This window comes from Malus domestica, chromosome 08, assembly GCF_042453785.1.
Source record: "Malus domestica chromosome 08, GDT2T_hap1".
NCBI classification, from domain to species: domain Eukaryota; kingdom Viridiplantae; phylum Streptophyta; class Magnoliopsida; order Rosales; family Rosaceae; genus Malus; species Malus domestica.
Genome location: NC_091668.1, coordinates 19,570,597 through 19,590,366, shown reverse-complemented (window position 1 = coordinate 19,590,366; position 19,770 = coordinate 19,570,597). Strand labels below are relative to the sequence as shown.

The window sequence follows — 19,770 nt, the reverse complement described above, 5'->3', positions numbered from 1 at the left end:
AATATGGGAGGGTGGCCCCCACTTGCACTGCATATTTGCATGCTTAAATATAAATAAATATAAATATTTTACTATTTTTCCCGGTGAGTTGTGGCAGATCTCACCATTAATTTACTTTATTTTCTATGCAAAGTGATACCCCAAGAAACTCTCACTTGGCACACTTGAACCAGTACTTTGCATCTCCAAGAATTAATATCAATCAATCAATTAAGTTAATTAAAAATATCGAAAGGTCACTTTATAGTTTAATTTTAATTTTTTTTTACTTGTCAATAAGATATTTTAGATTTAATTCTAGATAATTCAGTATCAATTTATCATTGCTGACTTATTGTTTGATTTAACTTAAAGTTTCTAACACTATATTTTGATGAGAAATTGCGTAACAGGTGAACCCAGCTCCGAAGGATGGTGACGTGGAGGTGGCACGTGCCGGCCTGCACAGTGTAATGAAAAGGAGCGGAAGCCGAATCTAAGATCCGACGACCACATCTGTCCCGTCAAGATCGGGACTATCCCAAAACCAGTCTAATCCAACGGCCCATACCTCATCATCGACCTCGACCGTCTGATGAGAATCTGACGGCTCATATTAAATATCATTCCCTCTCTCTCCAAAATGCAGCATCAATAAAATCAAAAGGCTCGAAGCCGGTCCGGTTCTGCAGGCAAAACTCCAGACTCACCCTCTCTCTCTCCTCCTTCTCTCTCTCTCTCTCTTTCTCTCTCTCTCTCGTCTCGGTTTTGAATCTTCAGAACAGTTGGTTGTTTTTCAGTTGGTGCTAAATTGCGCCGGCGGTGGATCCAGTGGTAAGTTAATGTGCGCCGTGAGTGTTTTGCGCGCGAGATGCCGCCGGTGTGCTCGATAATACCAGCCACGTTAGTTATAAGAATCTGACGTTGGTGTCGAACCAGTCTATCAGTCGGTTTTCTAAATGGACGGTCAGAAAAGCCAGGCGAACCTCACGAGGACCCAGTCGTCGCTGCTGCGGTCGTCGCCGACGATTCGATCCTCCATTCACAGCCTCAACTCCGTCACGGAGGAGGACGTCGCCGCCGCCAACGAAAACCACCACCACCTCGACGATGAAGAAGAGCTGAGGCCCAAGAATTACAATCCCGCGCTGACCCACCATAAATCCGGGTCTACCCGGATCAGCCACCAGCACCTACCGATGGCCGCCATCACACTCTTCATCCTCTTCAGCTTCTCCGGCTTCTTCTTCTTCTTCTACCTCCGCCGCGAAGAAATACCCACCTCCGAAAACCTCCTTCTGGCGCTGGCCTTCTTCGCGGTCACGCTTTTCTTGGCGAACAAGAACAAGGGTCTGATCAACCACAGCGTCTCCGTCCTCAAGCACTCCTGGGACGAGAATGCGAAGTGGTGCCGCTTCCACCGGTTCTATAAGACCAACAGCAGCACGAAGCCGGTCCAGTGGTTCATCGGGTCGGACTCGAACCCGAACAAGACCCGGATGGAGAAGGAGATCTTAAGGGAAGGGGTCGAATTCTACAGCAATGGGGATTTCTACGAGGGTGAATTTCACAATGGGCAGTGCAATGGCAGTGGGGTCTATAATTACTTCGTCAACGGCAGATACGAGGGGGATTGGATCGACGGCCGATACGACGGCTACGGGATTGAGGGCTGGGCGAGAGGGAGCAGATACAAGGGGCAATACAGGCAAGGATTGAGGCATGGTTATGGGGTTTATAGATTCTCGGCGGGGGATTCGTATGCAGGGGAGTGGTGCAATGGGCAGAGCCACGGCGTCGGAGTGCAGACTTGCTCCGATGGCAGCTGCTATGTTGGTGAATTCAAGTATGGCGCCAAGCACGGCCTCGGTTGCTACCATTTCAGGTCAGTTCTTCGGTTCCGGATTTCGAAGATTTTCGGGGTTTGGCCATTGATTTTGATTTGCGTTGGGTTTTGGGTTACCAATTTTGGGTTGTTTTCTTTTTTACTTTACTTGAACTGTTCATGGTGGATGAAACAGGGAAATCTGGTTGTTGTTGTGTGGTTGGTTGTTTGTGGGTATCATTTAATACATCTGAGCAAGTCTCTGTTTTGCTCTTACATTTTATGGTCAAGAATTTGATTTTGTTAACCAACTTTTTGAGATTTGTTTTCTTAATTGTGCATTTATGAGTAAATTCGTATTTGAACTCACTTGAGCAAAATTGAAGTTTCTTGCTGCAATGCAATTTAATTGATGAATTCGGTTCTGTTTGCAGAAATGGAGATAGATACGCCGGAGAATACTTCGGAGACAAAATGCATGGATTCGGCATCTACCACTTTGCCAACGGTCATTGTTACGAGGGGTCATGGCACGAAGGTCGTAATCTAGGCTATGGCGTTTACACTTTCCGAAATGGCAATGCAAGATGCGGTATATGGGACGGTGGCACCCTTAAGCACCCTCTTCTGCCGCTAACCGATGCAGTTGTTCGAGCTGTTCAGGTATTTTTATTGTCTCATTCAAACTGGTACTTAAAACACATCACAGTTCCATGGTTAACACTTACTTAATTCATTCATTGCTCATTCTTTATCTTTTATTGGAATTTTGCAGGCTGCTGGGAAAGCTGCAGAGAATGCTGTCAACCTCCCGCGGGTGGATGAACAAGTGAACAAGGCAGTCATGGCCGCGAACAGAGCTGCCACTGCCGCCAGAGTTGCTGCTGTTAAAGCCGTTCAAAACGGAATGGACGGAAAATTTTGTGATACGAATGTCTAGAAGACATTTTTCTTTCAGTAGTGTAAATTTTTCACTAATTTGAAGTGTGCTTTCGAGAATGTCAACCCGGCGAGCAAACGCTCATCGGAGGTTGAGAGAGAGCCTGTGTTAGAGGGCTTGGATCATCACACCGTAACTTGTACATACACCATGTATATCAAATGGAAGAAGAGATTTCAGACAAGTATTTGCACCTTTCCCCTTTGTGATGCATTTTTCTTCCGCATCAAGTTACATTATTGTGTTGTTGCAATCATGAGACCAAGTGTTCGATCCCAGTTTGTCTCTTATTCTATAGCATCATCATCCTCATCAGCTTATCGTCAATGCCAGGGCCTTTTAAAAGCGTACCAATTGGTACCACAAAACCATATCTTCAATTTGGGGGGTACTTTACAAGAATGGGAATGTCAAGTGTACTAGCTCACTGCCCTACCCCTCGACGATGTATTTTGGGGCTCGAGAAATTATTCGTCTTTGGAATTTTTATCGAGTGAACATAAATTGGCAAAGACAATTAGCTCTTGATCTAGCAATACTTTTTCTCCTCGGTTAGTAAAAGAAAACATGAATTGGAAGGTCAATACCGAAGCTAAGGTTCGTTATTGGACCTCTTTCACTTCTCATCAAACTATTTAAAAACCTAGTTCAACATACCAATTATTGTGCCGAATCATTTGGCTTATTTGTCGTAATTTTTAACGATTCAGATTGACAATCTAATCTCGAAATAAGGAATTCACAAAGCAATCTACTTCTTCAATGATCTAGATTGACAGTCCAATTGCCGAAGACAATTGGGTAAGAAACTTCCCCATATGCTATATTCACATTGTTTTTTCAAATTATAGACAAGTTTTGTCCTTGCTCAACCTTTTCCGTACAAGGACCTTCCGACCAATTCATGGCCATGCCCATGACAGAAACTGTCAAAGATGAGTAGTAACGTGAGAAGTAGGGGAGTATTCCACTATGCATAATGCCACTATTCCACCACAACACTCCCGTCCACATGTGCCCAAAAGTGATATTACTCAACACACCCATATGAAAGTTATCGTTACCTTTAAAACGAAATTACTTTGTTCATTACTTCAAACAAGTCATTTTTAATAGCAGGTAAATTAAAGTTTTACACTCTGTATTTTAATTTTGTTTGTGTTAATTACAATGATTAGAAACCCCTTGTTACATCTAACGAGCCAAACAATATTCCATATACAAAATTAGGAGAGTGTTTCCGTACTCCCCTTTTCATATTCAGCACTCTCGTCTTTAATTACGTTCGTTAATTTTCTTTATTTATTCAATTTAATGAAAATTGGAGACAAAGCAATAGCTCTCAAACAATATGTAACAAGTAAGTGAGGTTTTGAATTTTGCGTGTAGAGCAAAAACATAATTTAGCAGAACACCGATAGGTTCAACTCCAAAAGCCATGTGCAGTCCTCGTCCGGTAGGATAATGTTTAGGGGGGACTGGCTATCATTTATACAAAATTAGGGCATCATGTGAGGGTGGTGGGTGGGGGAGGAGGCTTCTTGTCTTTGCGCTAATATCTTTCAACTTTCATGCTTGCGGGATCCACAATCTCTGTTGCATCCCAATTTAAAATACTAGATGTACCCAACTTTCTTTTTCTTATTATTCATTTCATCTTTTCTTCTTTTAGAATGTATGAGCTAAGAAAATTGTAATTACCTGTCGTTTAATATTAATTAAATGGTAGATGGAAATGTAAAATAACAAAAGATGAAAGAACACTTGCTTTTCTCCTTTGTTAGATTAAGATGAAGTAGTAAAGGGTTTAAAATATGGGCATCCGTAGAAATATTGGTATACAAATTTGTATAAATATTGATGTCGATATCGGTTAGAATGATGAAAATTTAAAATGAAACTTTAGAGAATGTCAAACATTGGTTTGGACGAAATATAAAAGTTTTCTTGATATTTAACTAATATGTTGGAAATATCAACAAAATCTATTAATTTTAGCTTAAACTTAACAGTTTCTCCGATATAAGATAAAGTTTAAACTTCACCCTCATTTTCATATCTTTTTCATATCTTTTTCTAATTTTTCAAGTATATCTACAAAAATATCAAAACTATCGAAAAAATTTCGAACACTAGTAAGTGATTACCCTTTTTTTGAATCATAAGGATCAGGTGAACGGGACTGTTTAAAATGTATAGTATGTGAGATTCCTTTTTTCTTTACTTTCGTTATCTTAGGTCACAAGGGTAATAATACCCCTCCCCAGATTCAAATATCTTTCTAGGTTAATTTTGCTAACAACTCCCACATGCACGTCGAGAAAGAGAGTCCAACAAGCAAAAAAGCACTGGTTGTGTTTGGTAACATTTTTAGGTCGCCATTTGGTGGGCTAGATAGGATAGATTATGATCAACTAAAATGAATTTGAGTCCAGTCTGTTGTTTGTTATGTCAAAATATAAAATAGACATGATTGGACATGATGAGTCATGAATCCACAATAGAGTGGATTATCTAACATATATTCGTATATGAGTTACCAGTCATTGCCAATTCAATCATCTCATCCAGTCTACCAAACGGGCCCTTAGGGTTTTAAAATTTTATAATCTTTGACCGATCTTTTTAGGTTGTTTTGGTTGAATCCGAATCCTCACCGGATCCTCTTTGTGAGGATCCTTGGAATAATCGTGTCCGTTCATCATATATTGTGCTGTCATAAATCATTTTAAATATTTTTATTTAAAATTAAATGCAAGCAATACTTGACAAATACTAATCGTACGATGTACGATGAACAAACACGATTCACAGATTTCCAAAATCCTCATCAAAAGATCCGGAGAGATCATGTTGGGTTTTGGTTAAGAAAATGAAAGGAGATCCCAGAGGATAGGGATAGGGATGGATGTAGTCAACCCTGACCAAACAATATTAATATTAGCAATTTGGTCCACATATGGATATTAATTATAATTAATTTGTTGTTTATATATGTCTTGGAGTGTGTTATGTCCCTACCATTACAACTTTAATATTAGCAATTTGGTCCACATATGGATATTAAATTTGCTAATTTCTCGTTTCCTTGGGTTGGAAGAGATTGAAATATTATATGCGTGTCTCTCTAGGTTTTCGTTCTTCCTTCATTTTGAACCACTAAAATCTAGACTAGTAGTTTCCAGTCAAATTTTCTATGGATGAATCCCAATAAAAATGTTTTTGTTCAAGACAAAGTAGTAATTAAAACTGAGTAACAATGGGCAAATTTGGATGTAAATAAGTTTGGTTAAAGTTGATACTTAACAATGCACTGTTTTTTTTTTTTTTGCCTTCAAGTTCGATTCAAATCTCACTTTTTGTTGTTTAGAATAGATTAGAATATCCTTTTGTCAAAAAAAAAAAATAAGCATTTTAATTTAGTGAAGTTATCAAAATTAATCTTGAATTTTTTCCGTAATCTTTTCTCTAGCTCACTTATTGATCTTAAAAGTTTTAGTAAAGATGCATGTGGATCCATTGTTAATCTCTATTATATTAACTGTTAATCTATATTACCATAAAATCTAATATTTTAAATCTAATAAGACACAGGTCAATAATCTTAAATTGTGTTTTAACAAAGCTTTATATATGCTCAGATCTACAGTATAACATCATATTTGATATGTCCTTGTACAATAATTGGCTTTGAAATGCTAGATTAATTGAAAAGGTTATAAAGGAAGGGAGAAAGAATTGGAGAAAAGTATAAGAAATTAGCTAGAAAGGAGAGGGACCCTCTAAGGATGGAGTAGTACTAATGTTCATGCCATTGGCGGATAAGGATCCTTTTCGGATCTTCCTTGTGAGAATTTTATGAATCAATTCATCTTAGACGTTTATTGTACATCGTACATAATATGGTCAGCTTTCGTTATATACTGTTTGTGTTCAATTATAAATACAAAATTCAAAATAATTTATAACCGTATAATGAACTGATGAATGGATATAATGAACATATCCCTAAGATCCTCATAAAGAGGATCAGGATAGGATCGTATTCCGGCATTGGCAACACTACCTCTACAAATATGTGTGTATATAAAATTTGAAGCGTTCAGTGATTTTCCAGAAGATTTTGTGTTTAAAAAAATGGATAGGATATGAGAGGCATGTCTGGTTCATGCATCGATTATCCATTATCACACCGAGCATTCCTCAATGTCCATGTTCCCCTCAAGGATATGATTTCTTTATTTGATCATGTTCTTTTTAAATGTTAGAATAATGTTCATGAAAATAAAAAAAAAAACATCTCATAAATATGATTACCTTTCTTTGGGAAATTGTATCAATCATCTTTTATTGGATCAATCAGTTATATTTTAGGTTATTCACAGTAGGTCGGCAAAAATGAATGTGATACAAATATATTGATTTCATTTTAGATCATTCAAACCGACCCTCTAACTCGAATCACACTTTTGAACCCGAGCTTTTTTCCATGAGCTGATTGTGGCGGGTTATAGAGCTACCTACATACCTGCCATATGGACCATGACCGTTGTATATCATATGATTTAAGATAGTATTTATGATATAAAATTCGAAATATAAATAAGATTTGTAAACATAAATTGTACAGCGAGCACTATTCTTATACGATCAACATGGATAGCAATTTATCTTAGGAAACCCAAAGAACCCTAGCTCTCAAGTCCTCAACAGCACTTTCCAAAACACACGCGCACACACATATATGAGATTCTCCATTGTTGTTTGGCTCCAAATCCATCAAACCATGATGCAACTTCGGATCTTCTTTTTGTAAAAGTGCTTTTTGGTTACACTATTGGCTTAAGTTGCTCTCAGTCTCAACTCCCAAATTTTCACAAAAATGAATGCAAATGCTTTCTTGAAATACAAAAGTATACAATGTCTACAAGGAATTGAATTTTGGATTTGCACAAAAGATGGAAGTGATCACTTTATGAATCTGCGTCGTAATGGCTCATGAGCTTTGTTCCATTAAGCACTTCGATTTTAAGCACCGCTGAAACCATCTCCAACTCTTAGATTAAAACCTAAAATTTTTAGCCCAGAAAATATAGGTTTTAACCTACAAACAATTTTTTTCCTCCAACCCTTCTAGGTTAAATATTTAGCCTGAGATTATTAAAGAATGAATTTAAGATAACTTCTTTCTTAAAGTAACTTTAAAAAAAAAAATTATATAGATTATCCTAATTTAATTTTATGAACGTTTTAACTTAAAAATATTTAGATTCCGATAAATATTGAAAAATCACTAAACTGATACCATGAAACTCATGGAACACTACGAAAGAATATGAAACACATAAAATATATTTTTTAATTACTTTAGCCGTTAGATTTAAATTTGGATCGTTATATATATTTTTTTACCGTTGGATTTAATCAAATTAGATATTAATTGTTGGATTCAATTAATTTATAAATATAAAATTAAAAAAAAAATACATATATGGTAGGCCAGCCCCACAGGGGAGAACCCTGGGCTAAATTTGCCCCATAAATGAGTTTTGAGGTTTAACTCATATTTGGCCCAAGGGTTGGAGTAAGTTGGGATAAGTTTAAAACCTAAAATTTGAGTTTTACTTTAAGAGTTAGAGTTGGTAAAGTCTTTTTTTTTTTTTTCTGTTTTTGAAAAACTAGTGGTGCTCACTGTTCTTTCATCTTTTTCGTGAGACTTCCTAATATGCTTCGAGTATCTTATAAACCAAGATCTTTAGTTGTTAAATTCTTAACTAAGGATAATGTCCTAACGGTTTAAAATCATAATTATAGGATGCATCGGAGTATAATACAGTCTCGTGTGTTTTTCTCTCTCTCCCTTGACCAAACATTTGGTTGAATATAATTTCTAGCTTTATATGTACCAATAACACTAATATATATACAGGTTGAAAAAAATTAAAGTTTCACCGTAAAATCAATTGTTAATATAGAAAATAGTCCAACTACTTATAAGTACATGTAAAATCCATACCTCATTAATGTGGAATTCATTCTTAACGTGCTCACTCAAGTGTGGCGAATTTTCAATCCAAACACGTGGATAACACAATTCAGATGACGTAAAACACGTGTGATCGTTGGGCTTCACACGTGGAATTACATGGCTCTGATACCAAAAAAAAAAATTAAGGTTCTACCATAAAATTAATTAGCAATATGAGAAAAAGCCTAATTATTTATAAACATATGTTAAGTCTCTCCTTTCATTAACGTGGAATTCATTTTCAACGCAAGTGTCCTCGGTTTTTGGCAAGAACTTTCTTCTTGATCAAACAAAAGTACACTTGTCCTTACACACCAAAATAGACGAAAATAAAATAATAAAGTTACAGAAAATATCAAAGAAGGATGTGATGAATTAATCAAAGCATGACCTAGTTCGTGATCATATATCAGCCAAGAGCATCCTCGCTGGATCCTCTAATCACATTCGTTCATTTTATATTATGAAGTAAAAATTCATTATAAAATTTTTTATTTAAAATTGAATATAAAAAATATCTAACAAAAATTGACTGCACAATGTACGATAAACGGATGTGATGAGGATCTCTAGGATCCTCACAAAGAGGATTCAGCGAGAATCCTCTCTTATGTATCAGACCCAGAAAAAAAAAAGAGCAAAGATCGTGGAATCTCCTGACCGTTGATTTCAAAACTTGCCAAGCGGTCCAAAGCAAACAGCTCAAGAAAATTTGACTTTAAATCTCGCTTATAATTTAATTTAAAAAAGGGTAGTCACCAAATGTGTGTGACGCGATAAACTGTACTTGTTCCTTGGCAATTAGGGAACTAGTTGGGAGGTTTTTAGTCACCTAATCCCTATCCTCTTTATTGACTTAGTGCCTATGTTGTTGTTTTTAAGTCCCTTTTGACTTGGGTCATTATCATTTATCAATAACAAAATGTCCACGTCAAAATTCACAAGTTTGAACTACAAAACGTGGTTCAGTAGTAAGAACGCGAATTACGGTTCTCCAAAGAATGCGAATTGCGGTTCTTCAAGCATAGGGACAATGGTGAGGAGATTCTCCAGGAGTTTGCTTTTGGCGCCTCTGAAGACTATGGAAAAATAGAAATGAAATGGTATACAATGGTATACACAGACAACACCTGAAAGTCATGACGTTATGGAGGAAGAATATTTCTGAATACCATGAGGCTCTGTCCCAAGGTCTTGTGGGAGAGTGTCAAAAGAGCTTAAAACCCACCAAGCTGGCAAATTGTTCGCAGTCTCATTGGAAGAAACCGAAATTTGGTTCTATTAAGATGAATACCGATGCGGCTTGGTGTAAGTCTTCTCTGCGCGCTGGCGTGTGATGGGTGGGCCGTGACTTCGTGGGTCTGCTTCAAGCTACTAGAGGATCAGGAACTGGCTTTTGTCACAGTGCGGCAGCTGCTGAGGCGTGTGCTATACTGGGCGCTCTAATGGCCTGCATTGACAACGGCCTTGACAATGTGATAATTGAATTGGATGCTTTGGTTATCAAACATATGCTAAAGAAGGAATCTACACCTGACTACAATATTGAATGCATCCTTGGTGACATCGAGCTTCTAGTACAGAGGTTAACGTCTGTGACGTTTTCGTTTGTGCCTAGGGAGAGTAACCGTGCGGCTCACTCAGTGGAGAAGTTTGCTTTTCAGAAATGTGGTGATTTTGTTTGGGATTGTATTGGGCCAGAGTTTTTATTTAATGTTCTAGCCCACGATGTAAACATTCTTATTCGTCTATAATATATCCTATCTTCGGTTTTAATAAAAAAAATGAAAAAAAAATTGTAGGAGGTTCCGAGTTCAATGCTTTGAGCTGGTGAGTCTACTTGACTATGGTCACGGGTATGGTAAAATTCCTCATAGCCTCTTTAGACCTGAAAATGATAGATAACTGTAATTTGCCACTAGTTGTACCCCTTGTTAAAAAAAAAATCACAAATTTGAGTGGATTTTGAATGTACACGTTAGTAAGACACGACACAGAAAAATTCATATATAGAATGCGATAATAAGTTTTATAAAATACGGTGAAATGTTGCGAAGAAATTAGGATGATGGCAAAGTTATATTTGTTTTTCATTCCCGACGAAGTTTTTAAATTGAATTATTATTGAGAATAATAATCAGAACCGATGAAGTTAGTAATTTACTATGAAACTAACCACATGTCGAGGTTTACTTTAAAATTATCGTGTCTTACATAGAATAGAATATAGTGTTGTCGATAAATGTGCACGAATAATTAAAGGGCTAAACAGTTTTTCAATTTAAATGAAATAAGATGACTTATGTACGATAATTTAAATAAAAAATCAACAATTCAAATCATAAGATAATTCAAATTAACGTATCTAAAAGAAAGTAGCATCATGTTAAATTAGTACTAATTAACGCTTGAAATCTCCTATTATAATTTATAATTAAAAAATTAATATAGTTATATAATATACATACCTTTGGTTAATTACATATTGAAATCATCATACATGGGTACTACCATACTAGGAAGTTTGCAATACGTGACGCACGCCATTACATCACTTTAGTATATATCAACATGTTTTTATTTAATATTTGAATTTTGCAGCATCAGGGTTCATGTTCAAATTAATTTCTTCGGCTACATGATTGACTGAAAGGGTGTCCTGTTAGCTACTTCTTGGTGATGGTCCTGCCGTCACACTTTTATAAAATAGAAGTTTAAAGAAAAGTTCACAATACTGTTTACTTTAACGAAAAATTATATTTTTACATTAAAAAATCAATCCTTGTACTATTTACTTTAGCCTTTATTTTGTTCTTATCATTAAAACTCAAAGTTTTCAAGTCATTTTCATTAGTTTTCATTTTATAAAATGATGGTGGTAAATTCTATGCTTAAATTTAAAATATACATAAAGTTGTCACTTAGCATTACGGTGTAGTTGTATTCATTTTCATTTGTAAGTGAGATGTCCTATGTTCGATTTTCGTTAAAAGCGAATTTAAACCACATTTTTTGCTAGCCCATTATGAGGCTAAGCACATTTCCTCCCCCATTATTGCTAGTGTAAGTCTAAACCTGCCCTCCTCTCATTTAATATAGATAATACCATATTGAATTTCAATGTTCGAACAATCTATTTTTCAAGTTGCACCTCATAGATCGTCCTTACAAAATATTAATCAAATTGAAAATATTTGAGACATCTAATTGAGTTTAAAGAAATAGACGAACACTTTGTAAGAAACAATAAAACTTCATCGTGATAATTATATAGGCAAAATGATTTTGGATTGAATTAAATTTTGGCAAGGATAATCTAATCAAGACTTAAAAAATAACTGATTCGGATTGTTAAAATTCGATATAGTATTAGTCCACATCACCTTTTTTTTTTGTTTAAAATAATGAGGATCCCTTGCCTTACACACACACACTGATAAGTTTATCATATTTGAAAATAAAAGTGCTTGATGACCATGAACTTTTGGCAAAGAGTAGGTTTGCATTATTCAACTGCATTTTTTAAGGAAATGGATCCTCTCCGGATCTCTTCTTCCTAATTCATCAAATCAGAGAATCCGTACTATTGAAATTTAATCCAACGGCAGAAGTTATTATAACTTTTAAAGTGAGTCCATGTTTGTAGCTATTGGATCAAATTTCAATAATACGGATTTCCTGATTTGATGGATTAGGAGGAAGAAATTCGAAGAGGATCTCTTTCCATTTTTTAATATGTTTCTTTGGTATTTCCTTAGGAAACAAGAGACAGAGCCAGACGTTGCACATATTAAATGGTCATGCACAAACATGCAAGATGAATATAACTTCTTTTTTTTTTGGATGAGTAGAATAATAGGTATATCTAAATTATTGTCGACCATTCCTCAACATTTTCATTAAAACAACAAAACAAGTGGAGGAAAGAAATCTTAGTAGAGTAAATTGGTATACTATCTCCATTTCATAAGCATTGAAGATTGATAGGTTGGACTTCAATGAATGACAATTTCAATATCAAATTATTGTAGCTTAGTCTATTATGTGATTTAGCTATAATTTTTCGCTCCTTAATATAAATTCACTGTTGTGTAACCACAAAAAGGGGTTTTTTTTTTTTTTGAACAAATGATAGCATCTATTCTATAGGATGAGTGATGGACTAAGCCTCACAATGAGCTATCAATAATGTGGTTCAAATTTACCTTTGGAGATAATCGAATCTAAAACCTTTCACTTATAAGTAAAGATGAATACATTAGACAGTAGTACTAAGTGGCTGATCATGTGTTAATTAGTAGTTTTAAAGAAAGTTAAGGTTTGAAGAGTTAATAATGACAGTGCAATTTTATAATCTGAGCTCAAACACTAATTATAACATTGTTTTGTTCAATTGAATCTTCGTTAGTTTCATAATTAGTCACTTTTATCTCGTGGATGTGACCATGACTTGCAATTGGATAGGCTTTTCAGTGTACTCGAAACACGAGACATAAAATCACATGTTATTATGCAATTTGAGAAATTTTTTTTTTCTTTTCAAGTGTCCCTCCAATTGTACTACGACATGTGGTGTGTCGTTCTGTATTTCCAATACATTGAAAAATCTCTCATTGTAATTGTAAATTCTTTTCCACTGAATAATGTGTCCTTAAACAAAATTTGGTCGACCGATCATAGGGCCGAGTTATCATTTCATATCTCATTTTTGGGCTAGTGAATTAAACAATTGCCCAAGTCTGCAGGCATCGCTCATTTTCAAGTCCAGTCCACAAACATAAAACAATAGGCCCAAACAATAAAATCCATGCTCACCCGTTATGACGTATTTTAACCATATAAATGTTATAATCAGCAGAAATGTTCATTTTCATAGTCGTAATCTTTTTAAAACTTTCTGAAAAAAATCAATCAAATTGAAAATCGTTTAAACATGTATATGTATCAAACAAATCGAAAATTTTAATATCAACTAGTAACTTTATAATAAATTGTCTATTTATTTATTATGTACGAATGACCAAACAATATCCAATTTAATTGATTTCTTGCATAAGTGATGCTTAAACAATGATTAAGAAAATGTACAAAAAAAAATACATTAATCACAAACGACGGACAAGGTATCGCAGCCATAGGTGGATGCAATGTTTCTCCATCAAGAATATACTCTCCGACTACGAAACGTCGACATATGCATCGTTGCATGCATGCATGATACTCATCCCTTTCTTTGTGAAAACGAAATGGTGTGAAGCCCCTATAAACCCTACAAACCCACAAAGCAAACTTTAGATACATTTCAGAATGCAGAAATAGAAGGAAAGAGGATTGCTTTGTGTACCCCAAAAGCCATTCTTTGTTTCATTTCCATCATTTCTCCTTCATATTCTTTCCAAATAAAACCCTAAACTTCCATCAGAATCGTCAATATTTTTCAAAGCTCCCAAAACTAAACATGTCTCTGAGTCCACCTCGTTCGAGGGACATTAACAATGACGATGGCACAACACCACTATACGGACTCTACTGGTGCTACCATTGCAATCGGACGGTGAGGACTGCCTCCAACAACCCATCAGAGACAGTCTGCCCTCGTTGTTTCGGGCAGTTTCTGTCGGAGTTTGACATGTCGATTAGACCTAGACTTCTCGTAGACTACACCAGTTTCGATCCATCCCCGGAAGCTCGTCTGCTCGAAGCACTTTCCCTCATGTTCGATCCGCTCATGAGGCCTTTCAACCGTGAATTATATGACCCGGAAGCCGATTCCAGAGGACGTCCATGGTATTGGCGACGCCACCTTGGCCATGAGGGCAGAGGTGCAGGTGTAGGTACGTGGTCTTGAATTTTGATAGTTGCAGTAATTTACAGTTGTTCGTACATTATTCATAGTTGATCAAATATATGTGCATTGATGTTATGGTTATCGACCAAATATATCCAACATGAACAAATTTAATAGTAATGCACACCAACTATGAAAATATAGGTCCATCAATAAGTTTTTTTAACGGTTTAAAGCCGTTTAATTACGAAAATGTTTGGCTTAAGGAGGTTATTCTTTTTTTGGAGACAAATTAGATTTCGATATATGTGCATAAACTTTTCGTTTTGTAGTTTAAAAGAAATATTTTGGTATGCGCCAAATTATGATTAGAAGTTAATATTATGACGAAGGACTCTATATTTAAATCCAAACAGTCCATACACTAGCGGAGGCAGTTAAGACCTACATCGGTCCTAGGCCTACCCTGACTAAAAAAAAAAGAAAAGAACAAAGATAGTATTACACCTATTTCAATTGCTTTGCAACCATTCTCAACAACTAAAACAAATCCAATCATTATTTCTTATTCATCCAACAGATCCTTTCCCAAAATTAACTATATATTTTAAATGATCATTTATCATAAAGTGTGGTGCTATACACATACATTTTTTTTACCTTTCACACACTCCTTGTTAACTTATGTCATTTGATATTCTTCAATGCATTTGATCCAATGGCCGAAAATTGAGAGAGGTGTATGCAAGGTAAAAAGAGGTGTGTGGACAACACCACCATTTCAAAAATCAATAACATTAAATTAAAACCCATAATTCACTTTTAATTTAAAAAAAAAAAAAAAAACCGTCTTTCACTTATGCACTGGTAGAGTTATTCCTTATTCTTCTTGAATTTTATATATTTAGTCATTCCAACTCCCAAATTTATTCAATAAAGAACAAAAAGGTTTGTAATACTCTATTATTCTTTCTTTTTTTTGTCGAAACTCTATTATTCACTATAAAACATTTGTTTCTATTCTATCTCACCTCTTACTTGAATTTTAGGGTTTGCAAAAATTTTAGTAATTCTCTCTATTGAGATTAATAATTCTTTCAATAGTATAGATGACATGATGCTACTATTTCAATGGAATTTGCCAAGAATAATTTTGATTACTCTATAAAATTATCTATGCATATGTTAATTTTGACTACTTAATTATTTGGATATATATTATAATGTTTTGCATTGTAATTTTATAACCACAATTCGTTTTTTTTTTCTTCTATACTTGTGTGAGGCCACTTCTCACAAGAAATCCTGGCTTCGCCACTGAGTTCATATGAATTAGCAATACTTTTCTCGACATTTGACACGTTGCTTTGAAACAGAACCTGAAGTTCAAGATTTGAGGACAAATAGGAGACGGAGGCGGCGCAACCCTAGCTTTGATGGTAGAGAAAACTGGGAGGTTGAATCTGACCCCCGCACTCGAAGCCGTCCCAGGAATTTGATTATAGTCCGACCCGTGGAAGACCCTTCTAATCCAGTGGGACCCACTCATAGACCACAAGAAAATCCAGTACTACCCGCTCCACGTGGAGTCGATCTAGGAAACTACTTTTTTGGGCCGGGCCTTCACGGACTGATCGAAGAACTAACCCAAAACGACAGGCCCGGCCCGCCTCCGGTACCCGAAATGGCAATCAACGCAATACCAACTGTGAAAATCAGCGAGGTCCATTTGAGCAATGAGTCTTGTTGCCCAATTTGCATGGAGGAGTTTAAGATTGGTGGAGAGGTGAGGGAGTTGTCATGCAATCACATATACCACAGCGATTGTATTGTTCCGTGGCTGAGGCTCCACAACTCTTGCCCGGTTTGCCGGGTCGAGATTCAGGTATGCGGTGGCGGATTGGTAGAGTTGGGGGGCTCGAATAGTGGCGGAGAGGGGCGGACAAGACGGCGCGTGAGGTGGAGTAGGTTGGGATCTTTGTGGCCATTTCGATCAAGGCATCGTTGAAACGAGCCACAAGGTGATAATGCTACTTCTACTTCTAGAGTTGGTTAATGTTAATGTTAAATTATTATTTCTATTATTTGATTATGAAAAAAATTTCAAGTTATGAATGTTATACATAATTGTGATAACAATGGGAATGGTTGCGACTTCAATTTCTATTATTTGTATTCATTTTTTGCTTAAAGCATTGTACCTCTTCCAGTCACAAAAATTAATTAAACTATTGCAACTTCAATTTCTTTTATGTTAATTTAGTGACATATCATCTCGTACCATGTCAAAGTTTTGAATTTAAATTTCCCGAAACAACAGTTGATTTGCTTTTCATCTTGTTTTCATTTATTTGTGTTTTTTTAGTGGGACTAAAATGCTATAATTAAAAAAATACTCGACTTTTAAGCGCGGCTAGCATCTTTTACACATTAGTACGGAACAAAAGATTTGTCCATACCGTCATGTTTGTAAAAACAACTGATTCTAAAATGAAATAAATGAAAAAAGCTACACGTCGTGTCACTGGATAATTCTGAGAATATTCTTGTTGGGGCCCAAAAATGTCACACACAAATCCAAGCAAGTCTCAAGGCCCAATTGTCATGCAAAGCCTACATTTAAGCCCAAGCACACGCCAAGGCACAGGATCGACGAGGAATATATTTACAAACATGCCATGCCGCGCCATGCTCATGCCTATTCATCACGCCATGCTTCCTTAGCCACAAATCATGCTAATCCCAAGTCACATATTCGGGGCTTGCCAAGTGGATTGTGGTGTGGATGGTTACACAAGGTTATCGGGCCTATGTGGAATTGGGGTCATGAAAGACTTTGGGCTGCTTGGGAGCCCAAAGATCCAAGCCCATACCCTTTGTATTTCACGCAAACATCATTGAGAGAGAACTAGCCTAGTTTATCCCTTTCCCTAGGAAGCTAACCCCCCTTGGTTAGGATTAAACTAGATTCTTGTATTAAATGCATGTTAAGCCCAGACATTTAATGCTGACTTTCCCTTCCCAGCCTGCACAGACAGCCAAAGCGCAAAAGCCATGAAGCGCGCTACCAGATGTAGCACTTGCAAAAAGGTCACCCTGGGAAATTCGTGCCTCAGGAAGTAACAATCTGCAAGTCTCAACAGTGTAGCTAGTTTACACCAAAATGGGAATAATATGATAGTTAGGGAGAAAGGAGGGGAAGACCAAGACACAAAGGGATATTCTCTTGAAACCTAGAGAAGAAGCCTTCACTTACATAAGGAGGGAGAGAAGCCATCAGAAGGAGATTCAGAAAAACAGGGAGGAGGAGATAGAGAAAACGTAGTGAAAGAGAACCACCTAGGAAAAAGCCCAGAAAGTTCCACTTAGCCCAGAAGCCTACTCCAAGCCCCAAGCATCACCATCCATGCAACCTTAATAATTTCCATAGCTTTGCATCAAACATCCCAGTCATTAAAAACCTTACTATCACCCTAGGAAAGCCCATATTATCTAGCAAAGAATGCCATGCAACCATGCAAATCCCTTATCTCTCATGTAAACTAATAATCTTTTAGCTTCCACATCACGCTTCACTTGAGCAAGTCATTATCTAGATCATTCATGCTATCATCGAGCCAATGATGTTACCATCATATAGCGTATTTCCTAAGACAAGCTAACTCTTTCGAGATATCTTGGGACTTGTTACGAATCCGTACCAAGGGAGAAAATGATGTTCTCAAAGCTCAAGTCTGCTTCGATCTAAATGTCCCCCAACAATTCCATTCTTACTAAATAGGTCCAAAACCTTATTTAAATTGTTTGAATTCTTGTTGTGCAATAAAATTAAAAAAAAAAAGAATTCGGTCTAGTGAATAAATGGACAGAGCCCTGCTACGGTTCCAATTTTAGGAAAACAAAAAGTCCTAACGAGAAATTGTATTTTGATGCAGCTGATCCATGGTGAAGTTCTTGCCTTATTTTTAGTCCTCAAAAGTGGCTGTTAATTACGCCGGACGCCATAACATTGGCTATTATTTCATGTTTCAATAATTTTGGGTTGTAATCCTCTGCGTCCCGAAGATCATAGGCTCATCTCTATCTCTTAAGGTCAGCATAAATAAATCTGTAACACAAAAAAAAAAAAAAAAAAAAAAAAAAAAGGCTTGATCGAAATTGCTTAAAATCAAACTGGTCCGTGTTTTAACCGTAATGACACATCTTCAACCAAACGGAACTCAACGCTGCAGCAGAAACCGTAAACCTTCAACCAAAATACTATCTATCGCTCCGACATTATTTGTCTGATACTGTTGTGAATGTCTTACATAAACGATATAAACACTTCTGCATAGGTTCATGTTATAATCCTACAAATAAGCTGTTCTGTCATCGGAAGACAACGTACCGATGAGCTGAAGTAATAAGTCAAATGCACTAGCCAGATTTTGTTATCAGCATCATAAATCGTAAACGCGAAACACACTCGCAAAAACATTATTTTTAGAAAGGAAGCATCTCATAAAGTTTTAAATGGTCACATAACTATTCTATCAAATGTAGAAAAGAGCATTCGAAATATAGCAGAGCATAAAAATGATTCAAACATGGAGCAGATTGATTCTGCACTCTCTTGCGACGGAGAATGGGAGAAAGAACTCAAACAATCGTCAATATGTACGGTGTGTATAATGGCGCTTGCCAGCAGAAAACCCTTCAGTATATGCGGTGGATTTAAAGATCATCTGCTATAAGAATGATCTCGTGATTACGGATATGAACAATTGTTTCAAAATCTTCCGAGAACTGGATGTACACTAATGAGTAATGACAGTAAAGAGCATCTGTTACGGTCTTTGTCACATTTACACCATTGACCTGTTCGTCCTTGTTGGGTTTTTACGGCTCAAAATTAGGATGATGCAAAGAATTAGGTTTATGTTACCTATTTAGTTTTGGTGTCCTATTTGGGTTTGGATTTTGACTTCTTAGTTGGTTTCCTTGCTAGAGAGATTTTGTTAATTACCTATTTGATTAGGATTTGGATTTACTTCCTATTAGGATTCTTATTGTAACCTAATTCCCATGCACTATAAATAAGACGTTAGGGTTAGTGTATTTTGTCGCTTTTCTCTATTTTGGTTTTGGGTGGAGGTCACCGTTTGGAGTCACGAGTATGTAGCAAATTCATGGCTCATTCGTTTGGCAAATTTGGTGAGAGTCAATTT

At 36.3% G+C, this 19,770-nt stretch overlaps 2 protein-coding genes across 2 annotated transcripts; both read left to right on the top strand.

Moving 5' to 3' along the window:
• The first annotated feature begins 661 nt into the window (after positions 1–661).
• LOC103450656 (uncharacterized) lies at positions 662–2,928 on the top strand. Its single transcript, XM_008390022.4, has 3 exons — positions 662–1,864; positions 2,239–2,467; positions 2,580–2,928. Exons 1-3 carry the CDS (start codon positions 939–941, stop codon positions 2,742–2,744), a joined length of 1,320 nt encoding a protein of 439 aa, XP_008388244.3. The 5' UTR covers positions 662–938; the 3' UTR covers positions 2,745–2,928.
• Positions 2,929–14,198: 11,270 nt separating this feature from the next.
• Positions 14,199–16,724, top strand: LOC103451187 (probable E3 ubiquitin-protein ligase RHC1A). Its single transcript, XM_008390625.3, has 2 exons — positions 14,199–14,606; positions 15,937–16,724. Exons 1-2 carry the CDS (start codon positions 14,231–14,233, stop codon positions 16,566–16,568), a joined length of 1,008 nt encoding a protein of 335 aa, XP_008388847.3. The 5' UTR covers positions 14,199–14,230; the 3' UTR covers positions 16,569–16,724.
• Positions 16,725–19,770: the final 3,046 nt, after the last annotated feature.